The 25,274-nt window shown below is 39.7% G+C and overlaps 2 protein-coding genes across 5 annotated transcripts in view; both read right to left on the reverse strand.

Annotated features, from left to right (window-relative positions):
• Window positions 1–17,876, reverse strand: part of LOC122093328 (E3 ubiquitin-protein ligase UPL1-like) — a 21,916-nt gene extending 4,040 nt beyond the window's left edge. For 2 of the 3 annotated variants that reach the window (XM_042663636.1, XM_042663635.1), the window contains exons 1-13: window positions 17,463–17,876; window positions 13,364–13,459; window positions 13,071–13,277; window positions 4,777–12,801; window positions 4,383–4,700; window positions 3,483–3,684; window positions 3,098–3,387; window positions 2,726–3,018; window positions 1,312–2,443; window positions 1,076–1,222; window positions 884–964; window positions 423–648; window positions 123–262 (exon numbers count right to left, since the gene is read on the reverse strand). In XM_042663636.1, the coding sequence (XP_042519570.1) occupies window positions 123–262; window positions 423–648; window positions 884–964; window positions 1,076–1,222; window positions 1,312–2,443; window positions 2,726–3,018; window positions 3,098–3,387; window positions 3,483–3,684; window positions 4,383–4,700; window positions 4,777–12,801; window positions 13,071–13,277; window positions 13,364–13,459; window positions 17,463–17,495 (11,190 nt within the window). In that variant the 5' untranslated portion in view covers window positions 17,496–17,876. The remainder of the gene's footprint in view (window positions 1–122; window positions 263–422; window positions 649–883; window positions 965–1,075; window positions 1,223–1,311; window positions 2,444–2,725; window positions 3,019–3,097; window positions 3,388–3,482; window positions 3,685–4,382; window positions 4,701–4,776; window positions 12,802–13,070; window positions 13,278–13,363; window positions 13,460–17,462) is intronic. The other variant, XM_042663637.1, reaches the window with a different exon arrangement.
• A 2,948-nt stretch (window positions 17,877–20,824) lies between these two features.
• On the reverse strand, window positions 20,825–24,613 carry LOC122093329. Of its 2 annotated transcripts, none has more exons than XM_042663639.1 (3): window positions 24,269–24,613; window positions 23,375–23,442; window positions 20,825–23,253 (listed from the first exon to the last, which is right to left on the reverse strand). In XM_042663639.1, the coding sequence occupies exons 1-3, from the start codon at window positions 24,354–24,356 to the stop codon at window positions 22,270–22,272; spliced, it is 1,140 nt and encodes a 379-aa protein (XP_042519573.1). In that variant the 5' UTR covers window positions 24,357–24,613; the 3' UTR covers window positions 20,825–22,269. The 2 variants fall into 2 exon arrangements, with proteins under 2 accessions (XP_042519573.1, XP_042519572.1); XM_042663638.1 differs by having other exon boundaries at window positions 24,257–24,611.
• Between the last annotated feature and the right edge of the window lie 661 nt (window positions 24,614–25,274).

Genomic DNA, 25,274 nt, shown 5'->3' on the forward strand with positions numbered 1-25,274 from the left:
CCCCCCCCCCAAAAAAAAAGAAGCAGAAAGGTGTCTAACCTTTTGAATTGTAAGTCTCATTATCTGACGATAATCTTAAACTTCAAGCAACATGTAAATAGATCACCTGAATGAGAAAATACCTTTGATGTTCCCGTGACAAACTGCAAGAACCTTGCCATATCCTCCTTGTTGAAGGCTTTGACGACCTCCCAAAACCACTGTACAACACTAGATGCCGCTGTATAACCAGTATACTCGGTATTGGCCTTCAAATCATCCACTGTACAGTCGAGAGAAGAAACATTAAAAGAAATGAACTTGCAGGTGATAGTACAAAAGTAATGCGCCATTTTCTTCTTTTTTTATTTATTTATTTATTATTTTTTTTTGGGGGGGGGGTGGTGGGATAGGAAGTACTGTGTCATGGTAAGTCAACTCACAATCGATTTCTGGAAGTCCACTGATTAGAAGCTCAAGTTCTTTATCATTAAATATTGCAATAAGATCTCGTGGAACCAATTCATTAAAACCTTCTAGGAAGGAATTAATTTGAGGACGGATGGCATTCGTCAGAATGTGATCAGCCACAAGGTCTACATACTCATGCTTTGTTTCTTCTGTTACTCTGATATTCCTTCCTTCAGGAATAAGCTCATAATCGGTGACCTTTCAAAAAGCATGACCATTGCGAAGAATAAGAATCAAAGAGACTTAACAAAAAAAATTATCAGAAAAAATTGGAATATATATATATATATATCACATATGCGTATTAGCCCAATATATGGTGGGAAGCAGTTATAGGGATCAAAATTTTCAAAATTCATAACTGTGTAGAAGTTCGGGCAAAATTCGAAGAGGGAAAACAAGCATACAATGTAACCTTTGGCAATCCCCATACCTCAGTTTTCTCATAAAGTATGTGCTTCTCCTCGTCAGCATCCATGCTAAATGTCAAGTCCGGTATTTCACTCACATCATTCTGATTTAAAGAGAAACAAAGACGTTAGCATTTTCCATATAAACACTACCAACATAACTGCAACATTGTGCAGGAGCATAAAACATATTTTATATTATTGATTTCACTTACCTCCAACATCCATTTCAAGTTCTTGTAGTAATCCGGATCAACTGCTTCTATATCATGATAAGTCACCTTTACACCAAGGATGTGCTTGTAGAAGGAGCGAGTAAAATAAACATCTAAAAGTTGACCATCAAAGAGTGCCTTAGCCACCTGTAGAAGGCCAGACAGATATCTGGTCTGAGAATCCACCACAACAAACTTAAATGTATAACAAAAATAAACAAGCTAATGGACAATACCACACGGCCCACAAATTTGAAGTAGGAAAGATGTTCAGTTTGGTAAACAGAATTGGGGTTCGGTTGAAATGTTGAATTGTTCCCCACAGTCGTGAAAAGCAAAGCTCCTTTGTCAAATATGACCCTTGAAAGCAATTGATACCATTCTCTCGTCAGACCACCGGCATCAATCCCTTCTTCACCTTGAAATTGAACAGTCAATCGTCCCTTGAGGTCTTGAGTTGGACGCATTCGCAACTGATTATAGGAGTCCTCCAGGACATAAGCCCGTCGAACACTTATGCGCAGAGGTGCAGAAGGGTGTTGCTCATGCTGCTGCCTGATTCTTGAGCGAAAATATGCTCTCTTGTTATCAAAATCGATCAACCTCGGTGCTTTCAGGATCATAGAAAGTGATTTCTCCAGCAACCCTGGATTCTGTCTGATGAATGCATTCAACAGGCGGCGGTGCTTCTCAGCAAACCTTGCAAAGGTGACTGCACCATCAGGCCATCTCTGGGCAGCCACACCACATTTTGTGGACGGCACTGATGAACTCCCAGCAGATTCTTTCACTTCTCTTGCAGTAACATTGACAATATCTTGCTGCATGACAGAATGATTTGCTTGTAGCTTCTCACATAAAACAAAAAAAGCTTCAATAAATGGCAAAAGTCTCTCAGTTCCAGGAGGAAGAGCAGGGGAAAGAGAAGAGGCGCCTCCAACATGGTCTGCAGTGTTTGTATTTGCCATTGGAAAAGAAGAGGAGCTCTGGCCTAGTTTTGTCTCTGTTGTGCTGATACAATCGCTCAATTCTTGCCACAACGGCTCAAGCACGACATTTAGCTTCCACATGATGCTCTGTTCTTCCTGTCCACCATCATCTTCTTGACACTTGTTAGCATCAATTACAGGGGAAGTGAGTGTGCTAAGTGCTTGAAGCACACGTAAGATTGCAGCCCCGGCCATCGACCCAGCACTCAACCCCAGCATCTGTGTACTCCTTAGAGTAACAAGTTCAGCAACCGCTGAACTACTCAAACCATGAGCTAAACCTGCTAACTCTGAAGTAAAGAATTTCCGGTGTGGTGGAGCTACAAAGGCCAACTTCTTCAGTACCTCAGCCGCAAGCAAGTAGACTTTATCCGATAGCCTGGTAAATTACAACAAATTAGTCATACTGATACTCCACCATAAATAGAGATGCATTGTATGTGCACATGGGTTTTGTGTGGGTCTGGGTTTATGGAGGATAGGTGCATGGGTGGGTGCGTGGGTGGGTGGGTCGGGGAATGGGTGTGTGAGCGCGTGCACGCACGCTGCATGTGTGTGTGTGTGTGTGTGTGTGTGTGTGTGTGAGAGAGAGAGAGAGAGAGCAATTAACGAATAAACCAGGTTTAACATCAAGAACTAAAGATCGGTCCATGAAAATTACCCCTCATGAGCAAGAAGGCTACACAGATTATGCAAATCAGACTCTGGGAGCTGCAAGAAGACATCATATGGACTGAAAGTTTTCTTCCCGTCAGAAGTGGGTACCTCAGCACTGGTACTTCTTTCCAACCGTTGATTGGGATCTGGTTCAGAGAGAGGTTCACTTTTCTCCATATCAACAGAGGCTTCATCAACAGGTACACTCTGGGAATTTGTTGTAACCTGTCCAGAATGAGGCTGACACTGGACCTTCGATGCTGCAGTATAGACAACTACTTGAAGTAGGCCCATGACCTGCAGAAAAGATATTTTGAAACCAATTACAAAGAGAATGGAATGGGAAAATTGAATTCTTCCAGGACCTTAGGCATACCTGTTCAAGATGTGCATTACTGCGTAAGAACAGAGGTTGATTTAAGAGCTTCAGGAACAATATAAGAGGTATATCCCCTTTCTCAGAAGTTTCCAGCAGGTTCGATGAATCTGTTCCTTCCACTATTTTCTCTTTACCTTTCTCCTTCTTGGCTTCTGAATCTGTGGGACTTGGATATTCAGGGATCAATGAAGGATCAAAATAGAACAGGATATTTGCAACAGCAGTATGATTGGTTGCCAGATATGTCAAAATCTCAAGAATTCGACGTGATACAAGTGGTGGAAGACCTACATAAGAACAAAAAAAAAATAAATAAATAAATAATCTATGCCTAAAAGCAATTTTCAAAGAAACTAATGATCCTATCAGTCAAAAATAGTACCATCTGACAGCTGCGGTCGACCATAAACAACATTCCACTGACAACCATAGAGCCTCTGAGTAGTAGTTGGTGTTGATCCACCAATAAAACCTTCAGCTTCAGGTTTGATCATATCAAGCAAAAGGCAAAGTAGACTTGCCCGTGTCACACTATGTGCACATAAGTTCAACAAGAGCCTCTGGAGAAGACCTTTACCAAGAGGCTTCACATGCAAAGGAAACAAGAAATAGTTAGGAAGTGGGGTCTAGCATGTTAGCAGAACAATTTACCAAAGAATCTATTGATAGAAAATAATTTGACGAAGAATAAAAAAAATAATCTCAATCATTGGTCAATGATGGCATTAGCTCTGTCCTAAGCAGTAAGCAAGATGTATTCATCAAATGTCAATAACTATAATGAACACGTTCTAGCCAAACAAACAAGAAGATAATTGTATGGTATGCATGGTCCATGGCTTTAGATTTGTTATATTAGCACATACAAAGGCTTCGATTTCAAACTCATCCACATGATCCAACTATTCTGGCTGACTGCTGACTAGGATGTCTAATGATGCTTGATTTTACTTCTTGCTACTCTATTTTTTTTTGCTACTTATAGATCTATAAATGTTCTGCATCGTCTGGCTATAGCTGATTAAAATTGCACTGGTTACAATAATTCACCACTTCATTTCAATTATTTCAACCATATATATTTCATGATTTTCCATCCATCGTGACATCTAACAGTCCACTTTTTTCTTTTTCCATGTCCAACATTCTCTCGCCTTTTCTTCAAAAATACTTTTAACGACATGACATTTTACCCCCAAAAAAAAAATAAAAATCCACAGATTTAGAAAAGCTGAAAGTGAAACATCCTGGTTCACTAAGTATCACAGGAATAGACCATTACCTGTGCTAATCTTAGGAGCCGAATCAATGCTTTCAAAGCAGTGGCATCTAAAAGAGGCGCACCTTCAACTTCCTTAACCTTCAAGCTGTCTGCAATGGCAGAAACTGCCCTTCGACCTATTGTAACTCCAACTCCCCTATCCATAACTGTCTGCCTATCAAAAGCCAGACTATTTCTCCTACCATTAAGCCTGTGGCTGCTTCCAAAAAGACTAAGAGCCTGATAATGGCTCATAGCTCTATCTCGGAGCATTTGGGCTTCAGCAAGTAATGGAGAAGGTAGTGCAGACAAAACTGCTTCAGAAGAAGTCAAAAGAACCTGAATAGAAGCAAAGGAGCACATCAATACAATTTGATAACAAAAAAACTAACAGTAGAGAGGAAAAGATACTTACCTCCTCACGCAAATCAGCAGGGAAAGTAGCAATTATAGAAGCATTGTCCATGTCAACTGGTTGTCCATCAGCTTGCTGAGTTTGTAACCTTCGTGCTCGTTGCTGTGCTAAAACTTCTGCTTGGATATCAGGAGGGAGGGCAGCTAAAAACTCGGGGTCAATATCTTCTGCAGATGGGGGTACAAAATTCGGAGCCTGAACAGACTGGGCTTGTTGGGAAGCTAGAACTTCTGCCCGTAGATCTTCCGGTAGTGCCTCCAAGAAGGTTGGATCGATAATGTTAGCAATAGATGCCTCATTATTACTACTGGCTTGATCTCCATTATTTGCATCTTGCGCAACTACAGGGCTTCGCATAGCTGATGCATCCACTCCATCATCAGAAATAAGCAAGTGGTGCCCAATTAGATTCCTTTCAGTGTCGACAAAGTCTGCACCAGCCATATCAACATCAGCACTCATGTGAGCTGGAGAAATATGACCATCGCCTACATCAGGCAATTGAGAACAAGAATCCACCACGGTATGGTTAGTGGACTGACTATCTGTTCTCAGAGGTCCATCACAACCTGCACTTTGAAGTTCCACATCTTGGGAATTTGCATGCATGGAAAATCCGTTTTGACTCTGGGGATCACCACCCAAGTCATTGGACAGTATAACAACCTCAGGGATTACCTCCGACTGTCCAGCAGTAGCACTAAAATCCCCAATTTCCATACTTTCATTGCCATTTAGCAACATATTGGGTTGTCTTAACAAAGATCCCAGTGCCAGTAGACCCTCATCTGCTTCATGCACAGCAGCATCTGCATTGGCTTGTCCATTTGATGATTCAGGAAGACAAGAATCACTTTCAGCCACTGGATTCTCTTGATGATGTGCTGATCCTGCCCCAATTTCTTGACGCTGAGCTTCATTCGGTTGGCTGACTGCATTATCACCCACTACCAGTGGTTGACTATCAACATTTATTAGGATATCTGATTGCTGTTTGTCATGTGGCCCTGAGTTCTCAGAATGCCTTTGAGCTGGAGGACTGTTCACAGAAGCAACACTACGTAGCTGAGAAATGAACAGTTCCTCCACTGCCTGTGCAATGGTAACCGCTTGACCACCAGCCTGAGGCTGACCATCATCAGTCCAACGACCATCACCTGGTCCTCTTCGTCCTGCCATATGTAAAGGATCCATACCCAGCGAAAAATCAATCAAAGGTGGTGGAGCTGCACCGACCAAGCGGTCACCAAAGAGAGTTGCTGATCCATGTTCAGATGGAAGAACAGGAGCATCAAACATATAAAAATGGGCTACATCAAAACTTCCAGCTGACAGAGCTTCTAAATCTCTGGATGAGTTCCCACTCGAAGACCATAAGGAAGATGAATCCCCGGACTGGTATGGCCTTAGGAGAAGTGGATGTTGGAAACCACCTCCATCTAAACCAGATCGCTCAAGGAAAGTCCTGTTCCCACTTTGACGGCGGCGTTCAGCACCTGAGGACCGGCGAAGACCAAATATGTCATCAACATTAACCCCTTGGAAGGGCTCAGATGCAACATCAATCACAGCTCCAGGTCGCCCAAGAACCTGCAAATGATCTAAACCATCCAGACCTTCCCTCCACCTTACTTCTATAACACGATTCTCATGGAAATCTTCTTCTTCATCATCAATCATATCATCATTGTAATCATCTCCTAGACCATTATCATCATGGTCCTCTACATCTGTATCAGCAAGAGACATCAAGGCAGCACCCTCTTCCGCTATATCTTCATCCTCCTCCTCATCTTCATCATCGTCTTCCTCGTCATCCTCACCATCATCCCTCATGTCTTCATCATCTTCATCACCCATATCATCATCTGTCCTATGTTCAACTTGGAAAGTCATGTCAACTCCATCCGTATTGCGTAAGACGCCACCTTCCACCATCTCGTCATGTGGGAACTCCACCCGATGCCCCATAGGGGGGTTAGAGGTCGTAGCCTCCACTTCAATTCTCATATCATGCTCCATTGTTTGGTTTCGATTCTCCTCATGATCCCCTGCATTATGAGAAGTCCCCTGCTGCTGTGGTTCAGTCTGTGTTGTATCTCTGGCTTCCTCTTGACTGTTCCTGTTCTGATCATGTTCCACAGCTTCTCTGGAAGAAGAAGTATTTGTCTGATCTTCTGTTCTTCCATTTGTGCCTGTAGACCTTTTCTTGTTGGCCCCATCTGATTTGTAAACTTCCTCACTAGCGTTAGCAGCCCTTGTTAAGCTCTCCAAGGCCTTGACTATAAGATTTACAACTTTTGGAGCATCAGGATGATCCAAGTCAATTACCTGAAGTATACCAGTAAGAGATTGGACCATTCCTCCATCTATCATGGTTTTTGCCATGTCTGGTGAGCAACCAGGACCTGGCAAGTTGCTGGAAGATGAATTTTTGGACAAAATGGAATTAACCAAATCAGCAAAGGCCAAGACCTTTCTATTTGGCACTAAAAAGATGTTGGAAGAATTGCTACCAGAGGTTGAGAGTGAAGAAAATGCTCTCACTATTTCACCAATCACTCGTCTACGCCCTTCACCAGAACGACCGCACAGAACTACCAAAAACCATGAAGCCTTTTCAGACAACTTGACTCTCCATTCTTCAGTCGCCTCTGCGCTTTTATCTGATGATAGTGGAAGAAGCTGATGCAAAATATGATACAGTATCCCACCATGTCCAGGTCCATCTACTTGATTGGCTCCTCGGATTTGGCATGTCTCCATATCTCTTCTCAAAATAACACCAACTGCATGAACATACATGAGAAGAATATCACTCATCAACTTAAGCACGAAAGTCACCTTCGCTAGCATTGCTGACCTCTCCAAGAGGTTATCAGATTCCATTTTCTTCGTCTCATCAACCTTTGACTTTCCCTTCTCCCTGGTAGCAGGTTCATCAACCTCCATAGGAGATAAAGAGCTCACACACTCTTCCTGTTTCTTTGGCAATGGGTAACTCATTATTATTTCCAGAAGCTGGTCAATTACTTGAGTAAGATTCGCAGGAATCCTTTTATGGCCTTTTGAACATTTACCCGGTCCATCATGAAGCTTATTTTCAGGCAGTCGAACACACTCATGAGAAGACCCAAGCTCAATACCAGGTGCTTTCATTTTGTCCTTGTCCTTCTCTTTTTCCTTTGATAAAACAACATTAGTCCTCCCTCCAGAAGATTCCAACTGACAAACAGCAGCTGCAGCTTTCATAAAAATCACAGGGTCTCTGGATATAACAGATGCCATGGATGTCAAAAATGTTCTAGGTGAAAGACGACCAGCATGCCGGCTGAGGATGCCAGTCAGTGTCTGCCGTATCTCAAACTCCATAGCTGTTTGTAAGGTCTGTGGATCCTCAAGGAGATGCCGAACAATAACGGATGCCACACTGTCATACCCCGGAAAGAAACAACTTCTTGGAAGACTAAAAAGAGCAGCCAAGCCTCCACTCTCAAGGAATTGCATAGCTATAGCATGTGTTTTTGTTAAACGAGCACATAACTGTAAAACAGCTTGCATAACCAGAGCTGGAACATGCTGCTTTATAAACTCACATGAAACTGCTAGGGCTCTGTGACACTCATCAAGTGTCATACAACCAGTAGACTTCCCAAGTATCTTCTCAAATGCATTGCTAGATTGTTTTTCATCAGCATCTGAAGCAGGTTTCTTATCTGTAGGCAGCAATGAGGAAGCATTCTCTCCAGATGAGTCAACTAAAGACTCTGTGACAAGTCCTTCAGCACTTTCAGAAGAAACTCTGGGTTTGGACTGCAACATGTTGTCTAGGATAAGCAGCAATGCACTAATACATTTTGGTGCAAGAACCACTTCTCCTGAGTCATTTTTCACCTTGAAATTTCTCAATATATCTATTGCAGTGGAGACAAGACCATTCTTTGCACCAATTTCTCGTGTACTGCCATCTTCAGAAAGAAGCAGGGCCAGAATATGTGATATTGTACACAATGCACTGGTGTCCCTTGAAAAATCTGATGGGCAAAGCTTCAACTGTTGAATAAGATAAGACACCACCTTCGGACAATCTTCTCCTTTGTTCCGATGGCAAAGAGTCACAAGCAAATCCGTCAATGGGAAGGCCACTGATTCACTGCTCTGAAACAACCTCATAGATGCAGCAAGAACATCATCGATGGGAGGTGGATCAGCTCCTTTATCTTCTTCCAATACATCTCGTGACTTATCAGAGCTATCCTCTTTCGTTGTTTCTGATGAATTGCCCAGTGACAATGCAAGTGCCCTAGCCAGCTCATCATCCTCCTGCACAGGATCTTCAGCATGACTAAACAACCACTCCATAGCCATCTCAACACTATTTGTTTCCACCCGTCTCAGCGCTTCCTCTGCTCTTGCCCTACTAAAACCCATCTCAACTATAGTAGCAATGGTAGCTTCATCTGGAGGAGGACCCATGAAACGTTGACTTGTGCTTCCTCCAACACCATTCCGACCCCGTTTTACATCTCCAACGCCAGAGTATATAAGAGTAACAAGTGAAACCATTGACGTTATGAAAGCCGGGTTGCAACTAGGGAACATGGGATGGTTCCATACAGGAAGTATCACATCCAGAACCTGAGACTGTAACATACGAACAAACACTTCTGGATCCCTCGGAACAGGGAATAACCCAATTGACAATCCTGCTGCAACAGGCTGAACAAGCAGCTGAGCCTGAGATGCAGATGTTGGAGACAAGAGTAAAGAAGAATTAACAAAGTACTCAAGCATTTGACAATAATTCTGCAATGTATCAAACAACCATGTATTGTGAGACAACTTGCTCCCTTCAACTGCCTTTTCTTGATCATTACCAGACGGAGGAATAGAATAAGGAAGTGTCCAAAGCAACTGGCTTGTAGCCTCAAATGTGGTCAAAAGCTCCTTGAAGGTTCCCTGTACATAAAAGTTATTTACCAGGACAGTATTGCAGGTACGTCTTCTGCTATCAAATATTAGCGCAGCCATGTCATCCACAACCTTTCCTAGATACCGGCACTTGACTGATAATGAAGTTTCAAGACCAGCAGATGTAGAATGCCCTGGGAAACTAAGAGCCTCATGGAAGATTTTAGCCAGGGCAGTTGCAAGGATCTTAGAAGCAGAACTCAGTGACCCAGAGTCCGCTCTGCGACGGTTTGGAGATGCAAATCCCTTAACAAGAGTCGCATAGAAAGAGCGCATAGCAAATGCAAGCTTATTCAGATTTTCCATGACCATAACATCAGGACTTTTCCTTTTAACATCTTGGGCAGAAGAAGTCTCAGATACATTTGCAGAACCTTCTGAATCAATGGTTGAAATCTCCAGATGTCGATTGGACCTTCCACCCCGCAACCGTGCCAAACCCTGTCTACCATGACGATGTAAACCTCCACCGCTTCGAACCACTGATAGAAACTCATGTTCCCCACTCCAGTGCGACTGAGAACCATTCCTTATATTAACAGGATTCCTGTATCTCACAGGTGGAACGAGGTTTGAATCATCATCACTTTCTCTTCCTGCAGCATTAGATAATGCCACATCTGTATGACCACTTTCTTGATCCGCATCCCGTTTCTCATCCACCTTGGTGTCACTACACAACGAAATATGCCACAGTATTTCCCTGTACGCCTTTCCCAGATCCTTCAAGACATCAGTATCCGCTGAACCCAATTCAGATACCATAGTAGTAGTCCCCTTCAACAGAAAGTTGGAAACAGACAGAATACCTTCTAGACTAGAGAGACATCTCAACACCTTTGTTAGTTTTCCAGCTTCCAGCTCAACAAGCTGAGTCCCTCCAACAGATGTTAATAGTTCATCAGTTAATTTCAAATGATCCCGCAAGAACGTGCATACAGAACGAGCCAGAGCAGCAGAATGCTGGGGTGAGAAATTCTTAAAAGCAATAGATATACTCTGACCAACAGATACAGAAAGAGGCATTAACGGCAAAGTAAACAACTGCAGAACAGCTTCAACACCCTCCTTCTCAATAAAGATCCGGCATGTGTCAGCATTCTGAAGAATTGTTTCAAGAAGGCGAGCCGCATTGCTTATGCATTCAGGAAGAAAAGATTCAATATTCACTAAAGAACCATCAGAAGATGGCTCGGTTGTATGCTCAACACATTCCATCTTGGACGACTCTCCATCATCAGATGACAAGTTCTTCTCTTCTGCATCAGTTTCCATAGGAACAGGAGTGGAGGAGCAGATGGAATCAGTGGACGATGAAGGGGCTTCTACTCCAGATCCGATCTTCACAATAGTATTTAAAATCTCCATCAACATCTCTACTCCAGGCCCACGCAATGAGGAAGCATGACGCATTAGCTCATCTAGTCCACTAGACAAGGACCCTGGAGTATCACCAGTAAGTGCACGCAAATATGTTCGAGCAGTAAATACTCTCACAAAGCACCTCAAAGCATTACGATCCTTCACAGCTTGGAGGCCACTATTGTTCAGGCACAAGGCATCCAAGCATTGTGGAATGCAACTCACTGCTTCAGCAGAGCAAAGAATGCCCCCCATTATAGCATCTAAAAAGGCAGAAGGCAGATCAGCCGCATCTAACACAGGAAAACAGGTAGGATCTTTATGAATAAGATCACTCATCACAGTTGCTGCAAGCGAGAACACTCCACCACCGAACTCCTTTGCTTTTCTAAAAATAATGCATAAGCAGTGTGGCAATAAACTCTCCTCTGAACCATAAATACGAGATGTGCTTCCAGGGGCATAAGTTCCAAGTGATATAGCACGAAGTAAAGCTTTCATCAGCAACCGCCGATGATAAGCAACTAAAGCTTCAGAGTAGAGGGGCTGCATATTATCTACATCATTCGAAGTACTTGGGATGACTTCTTTGCCTTTCTTACTGCATTGAGAGTCTTCACCATGTTTCTTTGAACCCTTTTCTACATAGGATACTTCCACTTTCAGGCGTGCAATAGCATCATCTAAACCCCCCAAGTCTCTGAACAACGCAGCAGCTGGATTACTGTAGTCCATAAAAGCCTCAAGAACATGAACTGCAGTGCTGACCAAATGCAGATGTTGGGGATCTGTATCTTTAAGAAGAGGAAGAAGAGTTGGTATAAATCCTGCTTCACGCAGAGCCGAACAACCTGAAGAAGATGAAACCAAAGCAGTGACAAGTGATAAGAGAGCCTCTGCGAATACAACAGACCATTTTGAGGAGTCACTGGTAATAGAATCAATGGCCTTCTGCATAAGACTGGGTAAGATTCCCCGATGCCCACCAGATGTCACAGAAGTAAGTACAGATGGTTGACGGGACCGATCTTGGCAAAGAGCTACCAATGATAGAATACCTAGAATACGTATCTTTTCAGGAACTTCATCTTCATAACTTAATAATGATACCAGTTCATTGATGAACTCGGGTTCATTGTTAAAAAAAGCAGTCAAGTCATCAGCATCATTGCCTGCTTGAACAAGAACTACAAAGGAATATAAGCGAATGCATATATACTGCTGTCTAGAGGCTAAAGAACCAAAAGCTCTTGCAAAGCGCAATCTCGTCAAAAGTGAAAATCTTAAACTAGGAGGTACATTATACTCTGTCACTAACTTATTCAGGAGCTCAAGATCACCCTCTTGATGACTGTTAATGTTAGGCAAATGAATAACTTGTAGGCCTTGGGTTGATTGTTCACTGGTTGTAGGTCCATTTGACAAATCATTAACTGCATAAAACTCAAAATGGAGGGTGCTACCTAACTCATATGCAAATGAGTCGCAACCATTCTGTACAGAGCACGCAATTAATCCAAGGCCTTCTTCCTTGCCTCCCCAACCTTGTGAAAAGGCAAATAACTTTGCACTCAGAGAAACATCTCGTATGGAACACTTCCCAATTGTTTTCTTCAAGAATGCGGCCAAAGTTTGTAGGCTAGCCTCAACCACATCTGGATCGGTAGAACCAAGAAGAGATGAAAGATGCTGCTGCATTGTCAAAAGTAAAACAAAATAAGAATTAAAAAAAAAAATTTAAATAAATAAATAAAAAATAAAGAGAGAGACTATGGGGGTAAAAAAAATAATAGATAGAAGTGGACAGTAAAACATTAGCAGAACCAATTGGTGTGTCTAATTTAGTAACCAACAGATCAAATGCAAGGTAGTAGATAACAAAATTAAACCACCAGAAGAAAATCCCCTCATCTTGCATAACTGACAAAGAACAGGCAAATCCTAGAGGAAAGTAAACATACTTCGTAAGAGCTGTAGAAGTGCTTGTTTGTACAGTTCTCCAAAATGATCCGAATAACACGAAGAATTTGCAGAACAGCTTCCCTTGGAAAAGGAGGATCAGCAGACAAAAAGTTATCCTCTAACAGTAAATCCTTCCTCGATTTTATATGCTTCTCAAAGAATGAATCAAAATGATTGAAAAGATCAACCCAGTGATGAAAATCTCCCTGCTCCAAGTAAATTCAGACAAGAATCAACAAAACTGTATTCAACTTTAAATAACCCAAACAACTAAAAATTTAAGAAATTGCACCTTATCATACTCCCAGACAAACCCTTTTAAGGGTTCTTCGATATTCTCAAGTGGAACAGCAGTGACGCTGTTGATAAAAGATCTGATTTTTGGTGGCTGGAATCAAATAAATATATTCAAATTAGTCCACATGTTTCTAACTGCAAATTAGCATTACTGCCTCGATGAAACCATATATGACAAGGAAAAAAAAATCACTAGCAAAAACGATATCTTGGAACATTAACAAATTAGTATATAGTAGAAGTGCAGTTCTGTAAATAATGCAAGCAGCAATACTAAACAGATTACTAGCTGGTGACTGGTTAAAGTGCAGAACTGAATGGAAATAATGCAGCAGCAATACTACTGTTTTGAGGATAAAAAAACGCCTAGAAGAATTTTCCAGCCAACACACAGGGACCACCAAAAAGATAAGTTACTTTTGGGTTTGATCCATTATATTGGCCTTTTATACATCACTGCTAGTTTGGCTTTGATTAACAACTCTAACTCTTCATATGATAACTCTGATCTCTTTATATGGCAGTTTTGGTATTTTCAAAGTTAATCTTAGCATTACTTTATGTTGGGTAGCATTCTGCTCATTAAAATAAGAGAGGAGACATGGGCAACATCTTTGTGATATTCCTATGCTATCTTCACTCAAGTTAGTCAAGTAAGATTCAACAGGAAAAAGAAGATTAAGGTGATGGAGGTGCACAGCCTTGGACCGATCCAAACCCGTATGGGTATCCAGATGGAGTTGAACCAGATCCAATTTGGGATCAAAACTATTAGGATCTTTTATGATTTTATTTACTTCTACTTTGGGATTAACATGCAATCTTTTATTTTGATTGCTTAAGTAGGAGACAACTCTTAGGATTTAGTTTCCAATTAGTTTCATTTAAGTTTCCAAATTAGAGTAGGATTCCTTTCCTGTTGGGCCTCTTTTATTATTTATACCAATGTAAACAATTGAGATTTCAGTTTTGAAGAATGAAAGTTTATTGAATTGTTTTGGTGCATGGTAGGTACGTTTACAATGGTCGTGTGACCTCTCCTTCCCCTCCCCCCTCCCTCAATGCGAGCTCTCTCTCTCTCCTCCTCCTCCCTCTTGATTTCTTCTTCTTCCCTTCCTACTCTTCTATTCTCTGTTACTGTTATCGGTACCCTGTTATGGGCGAAGGTTGCAGCCCAAAGAAATTGGGTTTGTTCTCCTTTGTGACTGGTCTATTTGACCTAAAATTTTGAGGCATTCCTCACATGGGAGACCTCAGTCCTTGAATCTTAGACCCGAAACCTTACCCTGTGATGAGATCACAATCTGAGATCCAATCTGATCTCTGTTCTACCGTCTGGTTTGGGTTCAGCAGCTCTTTCTTCCTTGTGATTGATGCTTGGTTTGCCGTGGGTGTGCAATCAAGATATCCCCTCGAACTCAACACTGAGTTCCCCTTTCAAGAGCAGGATCAGTCGGTGCGCATATGAGTTCTCCATTTTCGTGAGTTGATGTTCTCCACCTCTTGCCTCAGCTGGAGGTAGAAGACAACCACCAACCGTCCCACGATTCTCATATCTTTTAACTTATTCCCCACTTTATCTATTTCCCTTCTCATTCTTATTAATACTTCTGTTCCTTCCTAGTTTACCCATAGCCAATAAATCAAAACCCTCTCATATCCTTGCGATCTTTTTAGAATCTGTTTATTACAAAATGCCATCCTTCTTGGAAACTTGAGATTATTTATAGAGCTACTACTACTCCCTTGCATTTGGAATTTGAATGTCTAAAGTGGGCCCATAAGTGATCCAAACAAGGTTTTGAGACCCCAGATCTGCATTATTAAGAGAGAGCAATGCACCCGGGCTTCCCGCCACAAGATGTTGGCTGGATCACACACACAAAGCATACCAAGATAGGCAGCAAAGACAAAGCTTTTCATTAATCAAAACTCATGAAGAATGCTAGACTCCCTTACAAAGTTATACAAAAGACTCAAAAACATACTCAAACACTAAAAAGGAAAGGCCTAACCCAATCCTCAACTAATTAAGTCACACAAGCTAACTAGAAAACTAAAATAATAAAGAAAACTAACTCAAGACAACAATGGACTTATCAAATCCAAATCCAGCCTAACTAAAACACTTAATAACAATTAAAATACTGAAACAAAGACACTTACCTAACTAATCCCGTATGCCTAGCCTCAACCCATATTATAAGCCCCCTTAAAGTGGCCATTATGATGAAAAGATATGGTATCAGAGGCCCATCACATACATAACCCAACCCGAAGTTTATTTTGAATAAAATAAGCCCGTTTATACCACTTATCTGCATCACGTTAACTTCCTCCACATCTCCAAGACATAAAGGGCAGGCACTAGGAAGACAGGGCCCCATTCAAATTAAATTATCAATTGTCATGATTCAGTCATCTGTCTCAATTCTGCAATTATGATTTGCCTGATTTAAAAAATCAAGGCTGTACTATTATAACTGGACACAACCTGTTGACACATTACATCTCTAAGCCTTAATTCTATGACTGCATTATAAAGTATATACGAAACCAAACAAGCTATAGAGTATAGAATATACAAATATAATTACACATTATACAAATGTATATATGTCAATATTTGTAATTGAAATAGTATTATAATAACTAGTATTATCACCAAACATTTTAGAAGGGCAGATAGCAGCAAGAATATTATATTAAAATAATAGTTAGTACATATTATACTATTATATGTTAGGGGATTCTGCTGGCAGCATTCTACAGCCAGTGTCAAGCATAGATAAATGACGGTGGATGCATCATGTTGACAACCACCATTCAAAAGCCTAGGTGAAAGGTTTTAGCATCACACGTGAAAATTCCTTATTCAATCAGTAGCTCTCAAGAGGTTGGAAAAGAAAAACACGATTTTTAGACAACTCCAAGTCCCAAAGAATGGACAAACTTGCAAGGTATTGATTCTATTGAACACGTAACATCCTTTTTAATATGAGAGGGATCACTGAACTTGCAATGGGGTACTAACCACATATTATTTCCTGATTGCAACTATCTTCATCTCCATTATGCTGTTTTCTTGTGTTAAATTTATGGTTCATGACAGGTTCACTAAATTCCACAAAACATTGAAGTGCATAAATGTCTAATTCACAACAAATTTTTCTTTTCTTTTCTTTTCGAAAGGGAGATGAGAGATAAATTTCAAACTCAAAGTATCCAGTTCACATGGTTATTCAATCACATACCAATATACCATACACCAAACTAATGAACCCATAATTACAGAGCTCCTTTAATCAATCTATAACCACAAAGTACAGAAACTTCTTAGAGGTTAAGTAACCACAAAATCCAAGACTATTGATTACTAGGATTACCAACTCTCATCCAAGAATCACACAAACAGTTCATAACTTTTTAGGTTTCCCAGATTTCACAAGGGCCTTCCCCAAGTGGATAAGGATTGCAGCTAAATTTAAGAAAAATCCAACCGTATAGAAAAGGCCATTCAAAAGGTAGTTCCCTACTGGAAACATGAGATCATGTTTTATCATGTCTTACTAACAGATGTCATGCGGAACTCATAAAAATAATATGGTCTCTAATGTCAGCAATGAAGCAGGTCAACAAAATCAGTTTCTTGTAAAAATCCTCGGGATAATTGAATAGCAAAAAATGATAAAGAAGGAAGAAGAAGAATCCAACAACACCAAAGACAACAACAAAATACACAAGCTGCAGTCTTGAATTATTGTAAAATTCAATTTCTCTGATAAGCTGAAATATTGTCAAGCATATATAAATCAACTTAAATCCTCTAACACACCAACAAAACAACGAATACGTACATGCATGTTTCTGTTTGAATAACAAACTAGGTACTGAAAGGTAGAATTTTTGCAACAGGGTATATCAAAAAATGGCAACCCATCTATTCTGTAGCAACAAAAACTCTAAAATGCACTGTGATGTAACACAAAACAACAAACAGCTGTCAATGAAAGCAAACATAAACCCTAAAATTACTTCACTATAATTGAACATTGAGTTCACCATATCAAATCGATAAAGCGAAAACAACATACCACTTCTAAAACTCTTCTTCTCTTCAACTTCATCTTGAATTAACCACAGGAAAGCATTGCTGATATGGGAGGTAAGGTAGAAGAACGATCAGTTCTCAGCGAATAATCGATCAGAATTAGAGTTCCAATTAAGCCGGAAACAATATAGGAAACTCGGATTAAACCAGAAAAAAAATTGAAAGTAGGGCTTTTTATCTTCTATGTAATTTTTTTCCTTCTCAATATCCAATCCTCGAGTAAGCGGAGAGTAACGAAGAAGACTGATACAAAGGAGGAATATATATAAATTCTCAGATGGTAAAGTTAGGGGTATCAGAGAAGGGTTTCTCTTCGACGATCGGATCAAGAGAACGAGAGAGAGGAATTCTTAACTGAGAAGAAAGCTAAGGAGTATCCTGTTTATAGAAGGAGAAAGAAAAGCATGGAATAACGAGAAGAGAGAGAAAATTATCTGATAAATTTTTCAGAAATAAAATAAACACATAAAAAAAATCTAATTTATAGAATTGATTTTGAAAATACCCTTTTTAAACGCAATGTCTACGAAGGTTTGCTTAACCGTTTATCATCGTCTAAATTTGCCTGTGATACCCGATACCGATTCGGAGTGTCAAAATTTAAACCGATAGACCCGACTTGAACCAACGGTTTGAAGCGTAAAATCGGCCTGGTCGATTATTAAACATGCCAGGATCAAGTACTGATCGATTAAGAATTGGGCAGCCCCGATGCAAGCTTAGCCTGATGGTCCCCGAATTAGGATGAAACAAATACTTGACCTTTTTTAGCTCGATTATAATCCATTTAAGGGCTTTTTATATCCCAATTAGTCAATTGGCATGGTTAAATTTCGACTATAATTAAACTAGCTTAATTACTTTGAACCCAATTATGAATTAAAAACCAATTTAACAGAAATGTGTACATGCCACGGCCTATAATACCTGATTAGCTAAATGGATGAAAATACCATGGGACCTTAAATTAGGGCGAACTGTGTACCAAGATATTGAGGGGTGATGATTGTCTGCTGTGGGAGCGACAGTGTGGCAAGCATTGGATGGCCGAAACGACATCGACATGAGCCCCAATGTCGTTTTGATCATCTGATGCTCGCTGCATCACCACATCCGCAGCAGAGGATATTTTCACAGATTTTGAGAGATAAAACAATTCAATCTGATTTAATGCAGGAAGGCTATGTGCCAATATGAATATTTAAGATTTGGGGATATTGAGGGGCAAAATGTTCTAAATTTACTTGTCCAATATGAAGAGATTGATGTGAGTGCAAATATTGATACTTTTCTTTTTTTTCTCTTTAATCAAGGTATTCGGGTCTACTTATGCATACCTTGATTAATCCTCAGAAAGACTAGCATAATAATTTATCGTCTCGATTTTCACTAAATCACAGATGAAAATACTTGAGACCACGTGACAATTGATGACGAAATAAAGATCTAAGAAGAAACTGTTGGTTCTAGAAAGGTAGCGTCTCCTGGCAACCATAGAGTCTAGATCAACAGTTTATCGTAGAATAAAGTCATTACTATCACCAATTGATTTTAATCTAATAAGTAAGTGCGTCTTTTAAAGGGCCACGTTTCATTGGGTTTTGGGACTAACCGCCTACCCCGAATAAGAAAATAAAGTTAAAAAAAAAAAAAAATTCTTGAATATATGCACCGCCACTAAGATCCGGGTTTGAATATGACACGAATAAATATCTAATTTCGTAATATAGCAATTTGGTAATGGTAGTGGCATTTTGTCAGCTCCTTACTCATATAAAAATGAATCCATGGCCTCATTGCTTTATATCAACTATATTCTTTTTATTTTGGGCTTTAATGAAAAATAAGAATGTGTTTTTTTTTTGGCTGGAAAGTAAGAATGTGTTTTCAATGATATATTGAAGGTGAATGATTCTCCATTTAAGTTTGAGGTCTTCTTGTAACCATTTGGGTAAGTGGGTCCCCAAGTTATTTAAAAAAAAGAAAAATTTCTATTTAATCACAAGATATTGAAATAGTTTTTATTTACCCTTTTCTTTTTCACTTAATTACAAGTCTAGGAACTTGGCATACATCATAGCGGGTAATGGCGTAGGCCACGCTCCCAGGCATAAAATATTTTTCCTTACTATTATCCTATGTGAAGGTTTTCAAAGACTCAGGCTTGAACAAATATGCAATTTGTTTTGTTGTTCAAAGCCTAGAAGTAAAATTAAGTACACAAAGCATTGTTTTGATAGAAGAAAAATATTAATTATGTTAATATTATTTTTAGGGTGTCTCAGCATAAAATAGTGCACCCCTAAATATAGAATTTTTCCATCATTATTTTTCTCATTCTAATGAACTTACACTCCAAAAGTAGAATGTTATGCTCCTTCGTCTCACTAGTAATCATTTTCCGTTGCATCATTATTTTTCTCTTTCTAATGAACTTAGACTCCAAAAGTAGAATTTTATGCTCCTTCATTTTCCACTCCACTCGTAATCATTTTCCGTTGCATCAAATAGAGACTAAGAGTAAAACTAAATTAAAGAAATATCGATCAAGACAGAATACATCCATCTAGGGTCATAAATGTCCTACCTATAATCCCAAGTCAATAACATCTTCATTGTCCCGCTACCCTTTGCGCACCATTCAAACCTCGCAATGGGTGAAAGAAATCTGCCTCAGTAATCTCAATTTAGCATCACAGCCTCACAGGGGAGGTGTTTCTTGCTTGCCTAATTTAGCATCTTAAAAAAGTGGTCTGCACTGACTGGCCACTTTCCACCGCCATGCTGCATAGCACATACTTTAATAGCAGAATTTCACTAGTGGGTAGGTTTAGCACACGTTTGGTTGGCAATAGAGCTGAGTCTGAATGACAAAATATCTCACTAAAGTAGCCGTAGCTGGAGCTTGTTGGCATCACTTTAACCTTTACTGTACCTAGTCATAAATGGACTCGGCCAGAGCATCCTTTCCTTCCCATTTGTTGATCAGAAAGGTTCACGTTAGACATATGGTCCAGGAAATTTAGCTTCCTCATCGGGTATCGGGTGTTGATCGGTCTTCGGCAATTTAAGGCCCCATATCGTTTCCACCTGTTTAAGTAACCAGGCTTTGTAGGCCAAGGGATACACACATTTCTTTTCGATTGAAACGTCAGCCAACCGCAGGACCACTACCTTGCACTAGGAACACTCAATTATTAGTCAGATGATGCTTGAACCCTTCACATCAAGTAACTTGTCGGGTCGGTCTTGGGCGATTTTTAAACACCCCTTTTGTACTTTTACATTTGATCAAAGAATGTTTATAGGATATGTTTACCAATTATGCACCAAACAATATCAATGTGATAACCAGGGGCTGTCATACCAAGGATGACAACTTCCATTTTTTTGGTGGAGTTAGGAGGTTCATTACTTTTGTTTGTATGGGAGAGGATCAAAGGATCCTTCATGCCTCTTCATTTTCATGTTCTATTCACATCTTTGGTGGAAGGGATGGGAAACATCTGCAAAGGTAAGCATGAACAAAGCATGAGAACAGACAGAAGCAGTGGAGGTTCCAATCACAGACCGACTTTCCTTATGACCCAAGTACTCCATTTGAGGAAGGCAGGCAGGGATTAAAATGAAAACGATCCTGCTATACAAAAAAGAAAAGATATGAATTGGGGTTCTATCATACCTGAACCCTCCATTAATTTACTGTCCTTAGATGTATTTCCCTTTAGGAACCAACTGCGAACGCTGCCGGCCAGTCTTCCAATGGTTCACTATGTAAAATTTGCAGATAAGAATACAGTTTTCAACCATCTAATTCAATGAAACAAAAAAAATTCATATGGCTTTAACAATGAAAACATTTTGTGAACTTCAGAGGCATGTAAGACCAGGGACTATCTTACCCAGTTTGCAAGACATAGTTTGCTAGACACTGTAAAATCATCGAGGGAAATTTGTTAACAGTAACTACACAGATACCAAGCAATCATTTCAACAGAACAATGAGTCACATAATCCTTACCATTTAAACATCTAATAAAATTTAAAGACATTTTAGATCAGGAACATATGTAAAACTAACCTTTCTTGAAATTACTTTTATCTAATTGGTGATAAATGGAGACTCCATTCAGAAGAAGCGAGAACCAAAATGAGGAGTCATGAGGCTCAAAAGCATAACAGAAAACAGTAGAGAGAGACTGCGTTAGGGAAAAGGAAGCATCCAGTCACAGAATATCCTGATAACCCCCTCTTCAGCCCGAGAATATACAAGCTCAGTCACCCCTTAGAATTTCTCCAAGTGAAGTTTCTTGCCATGTTGCTTCCTTTAAATTCAAATTTTGTCAAAGCAAGTCCATCAGAGAATCTTTCAGAACATTGAGAAAAACTCATTCAAAAGTCAATAAATATGTTAGAAGAAAAGGCCAAATGTCAGGAAGGCAATTCATAGATCACATCGTATGATTGTTTGATCAAGTTAGTGACAGCCTTAAATATCTCAGGTATAGTCCATGGATTGCTGGACAACACCCCCACTGTATAGTGGGAAAATGAGCATCTGTACACTGTGGCAGGTTCCTAACAGTCTGCATGGCTGACTCAGGTTGCTAGCTACATAAAGTTGTAAAATCAGGTTCTAGATGAAATACTTTTGTATGATCATGGCAACAGCAGCTGGACAATTTGGCATCGCTCAATGCCGGATGATACCCCTTTCTACGATGGTGACATAAGCAGCTGTGCATTTTGGCAGGTTTGCAGCAGTCATCTAGCTAATTATGTGAATTATCTCAGCTGTCATCATCACTGAACTCAAAGATATTGATATTACTTGCAACAAGGGAAGATGAGATGAGGGGTAATGTCTTTCCACCTTTTGATTGGCGGATAGAGTTAGTCCATTCATTCTTCTGCACAGCAACACAGAGATTATTTGCTGCGAACACAAGACGTTCCCCAACCTCTGCTGTTCCAAGCTTACCCCTTGAAGTTCCAGGACTTGGGTTGCCACATGAAGAATGAAGGCATATTCTAGATGGTGTCTTGGGTGTATACGGAAGCTTATTGCCAACTTGAAATTTAGTGCAATCCTCGTCTGTTTTGGTTTTCAGTGGTTCATCTAGGTAAATTTGGTTGGCTTCACAGGCCACAACGTCATTAAAAACTCCATACCTTGAAGGGCTGACAATTTGATTCACCTCATCAAATACCGAAAAGTATTTTGTAATGATACCCGTCACTGATACTACCTCAGATGAGCTTTTACTGTGGGTGCCCTCGATAATTTTCCTAGAAGAACATTCATCTTCTCTACAGTCCACTTCATTCCCTCTGAATTGATCCAACTTCTCCCTAGAAGAAAAATCATGACCGTCCGCTGCACCAAGAAATCCTTCATCCTTCCCTTTAAAAATGTTTCTGTGCTTTTCTTTTAATCTCCTGTTTTTCCCTTTGCTTATATTACAAGTAGATGGCAGTTCTTTTGGAGACTCATCAAGTTGCTGGAATCTTTCTCTCATTTTTCTAGATTTGTTTTTCATGCTATCGTAATCCAATTTAACATGCTCTTCAGGTTTCTCAGATCCAGTTAAACTGCTGCCATTATGAACAGAGTCACTCAGTTCAGCAACCAAACATTGCAATGAAAATGGCTGATCAGAATTATTCCTAGGACTTGCTTCCACATGAAGAAACCAAGCTCCACTCAATCCTTGAAAGACATTCTTTATAGGAACAAAATCGGGTAGGTGGTAGAAACATGATTTCCTTTTGACCTATACAAACCAAAGACAAAATGAGGTCTACACAATAGAAATATCACTGGAAGTAGCAGAAAGAATAAACCTGTTAATCAAATTTGAATTTCAAAATATCAAAACATGGTAATTATTGTACCATTAATGCATTAACTTTGATCTCTCCAATATTCGGGAAACAAGTGTGATGCTCCTTTCCAATTTCTCCTGTTAAATGGGCATCACAATGGTTACTTCCCCAGAAAACAGAGTGTCAGGAAGGCACTTTAAAGTTTAAACTTTAATTGAGATTCCTACAGGTAAAGATTTAAACGCCCTATCCCAACTGCATGGAACTGAACCCACAATCCATAGAACATAGGGGGAAAAAAGGAAAGACAAAACAGAGAAGAAAATCCCAAACTGCTTCGAGTTGGCACTTCCACAATATATATGCCCATTGTTATCATTCCAATGTTTCCTGTTAATATTTTAAAAGATACATATAACTGAAAACAAGTTAATAGGCAAAAACATCAACAAACCTTCTGCATGGATTGATCAATCATTATAACACCCCCCCCCCCAAACCCCCCCAAAAAAAAAAAAAAAGAATTGATCAATCACATTTTCTTGAATACCTGTCAGAGTAATTTGAAATGTCATTAATAAAAGCCCCTAAAGAAATATGGTTTGCATTCTTCAGGAACCAAGGAACGCCAATGCTTTTACTATGAAATGGGGGGAGGATTCAAAAATCCATCTTCCTAATAAATAATCAATGGAGAAGCACCCAGGAAGTAATGATGCAACTATCTGAGGAGTCATCTGACAACCCCAAAAAAAAATCTTTGTAATTCCGAAACATTCACATACACACGTTTTGTTAGTAAGTTAGAATGAAAAAAAGAGAAGGAAGAGGAGAAAAAGCACACACAAGTGGTAAGATAACAAAAGAGAAGGAATACATAAAAGAATCCCAGAATCGACATTAGCAACAAGAGAGAGAGAGAGAGAGATGGAAAGACCCTATTTTTCTTACTTTTGAGATCACCTGCTGTAATGTCGGGAGAGACACCCACGGCTAGGTGGGTTCCTAGGTTTGTGTCGGTAAACAATGCAACTTTGGTGGACAAATCCATTGACGCCTTGAGGAAAGTTGGGACATAGGATTTGCCGATTTGGGATGTTCGTTCGCTGCTAACTTCTCCTTTGAACAGTCCGTGTGAAGAGTCCACAGTGGATTGAAGAAGATACCAACGCCCCCCTACTCGCTCCTCGACCACTTTGCTTGGTAGCTGGCAGCCTCCACTCTAGTGCCCCATTAATCTTAGGTGGGGTACCTTACCCCAAAAAATTATCCTGGGTGGGTTGAGTATTTTTCATGTTGTAGCAACCAAACAAACCTAAGGTTGTGTTTATGATTAGTATGCATTCTTGGAATATATTTTGTAGCTAAAATTCGATTTTTCTATATTTTCTCACTTCCGTGTCATTCTAGACCAATATTCTATTATGAGAATGCTTACCTAATATAGCTTGATAAACATTTAAATTTTAGGTTGTGTTTGATACATATTATTAGTATGTGCTATAGTTTTTTCTTTATTGATATTCATTTTTGTTCATGGACGTTAGAGAATACAACCAATTCTAATCAAGAACGGCATTATCACAACAACAATATCCAAAACCTTATCTAAACTTAAAGGAATCAATTACATGGAGATTCCAACTAAGGACGAGCGCAAGGATCTATGCAAAAAAATTGACAGGTTATGATTAATTTATAATAAGTGCCGATTGTTAACCTGGTACACCACTACAAATCAATCATAGGCTTATAACTACAGGCTATAATAAGATATTGATTATCTACTTAATATACTATATAGATCGATCAAGCCAAACCGTCTTACATGCATTATGTCTAACATAAAGACAATCTATTACAACTTGTTTTTATGAAATGAAGAATGAGTAACAAATTCTTGACAGCCTTGTCAAACCCTTAAATAACAACTCAAACACATAATCTGCATTAAAGACTAGATAAGCAA

Source organism: Macadamia integrifolia, chromosome 11 (genome assembly GCF_013358625.1).
Source record: "Macadamia integrifolia cultivar HAES 741 chromosome 11, SCU_Mint_v3, whole genome shotgun sequence".
NCBI lineage: Eukaryota > Viridiplantae > Streptophyta > Magnoliopsida > Proteales > Proteaceae > Macadamia > Macadamia integrifolia.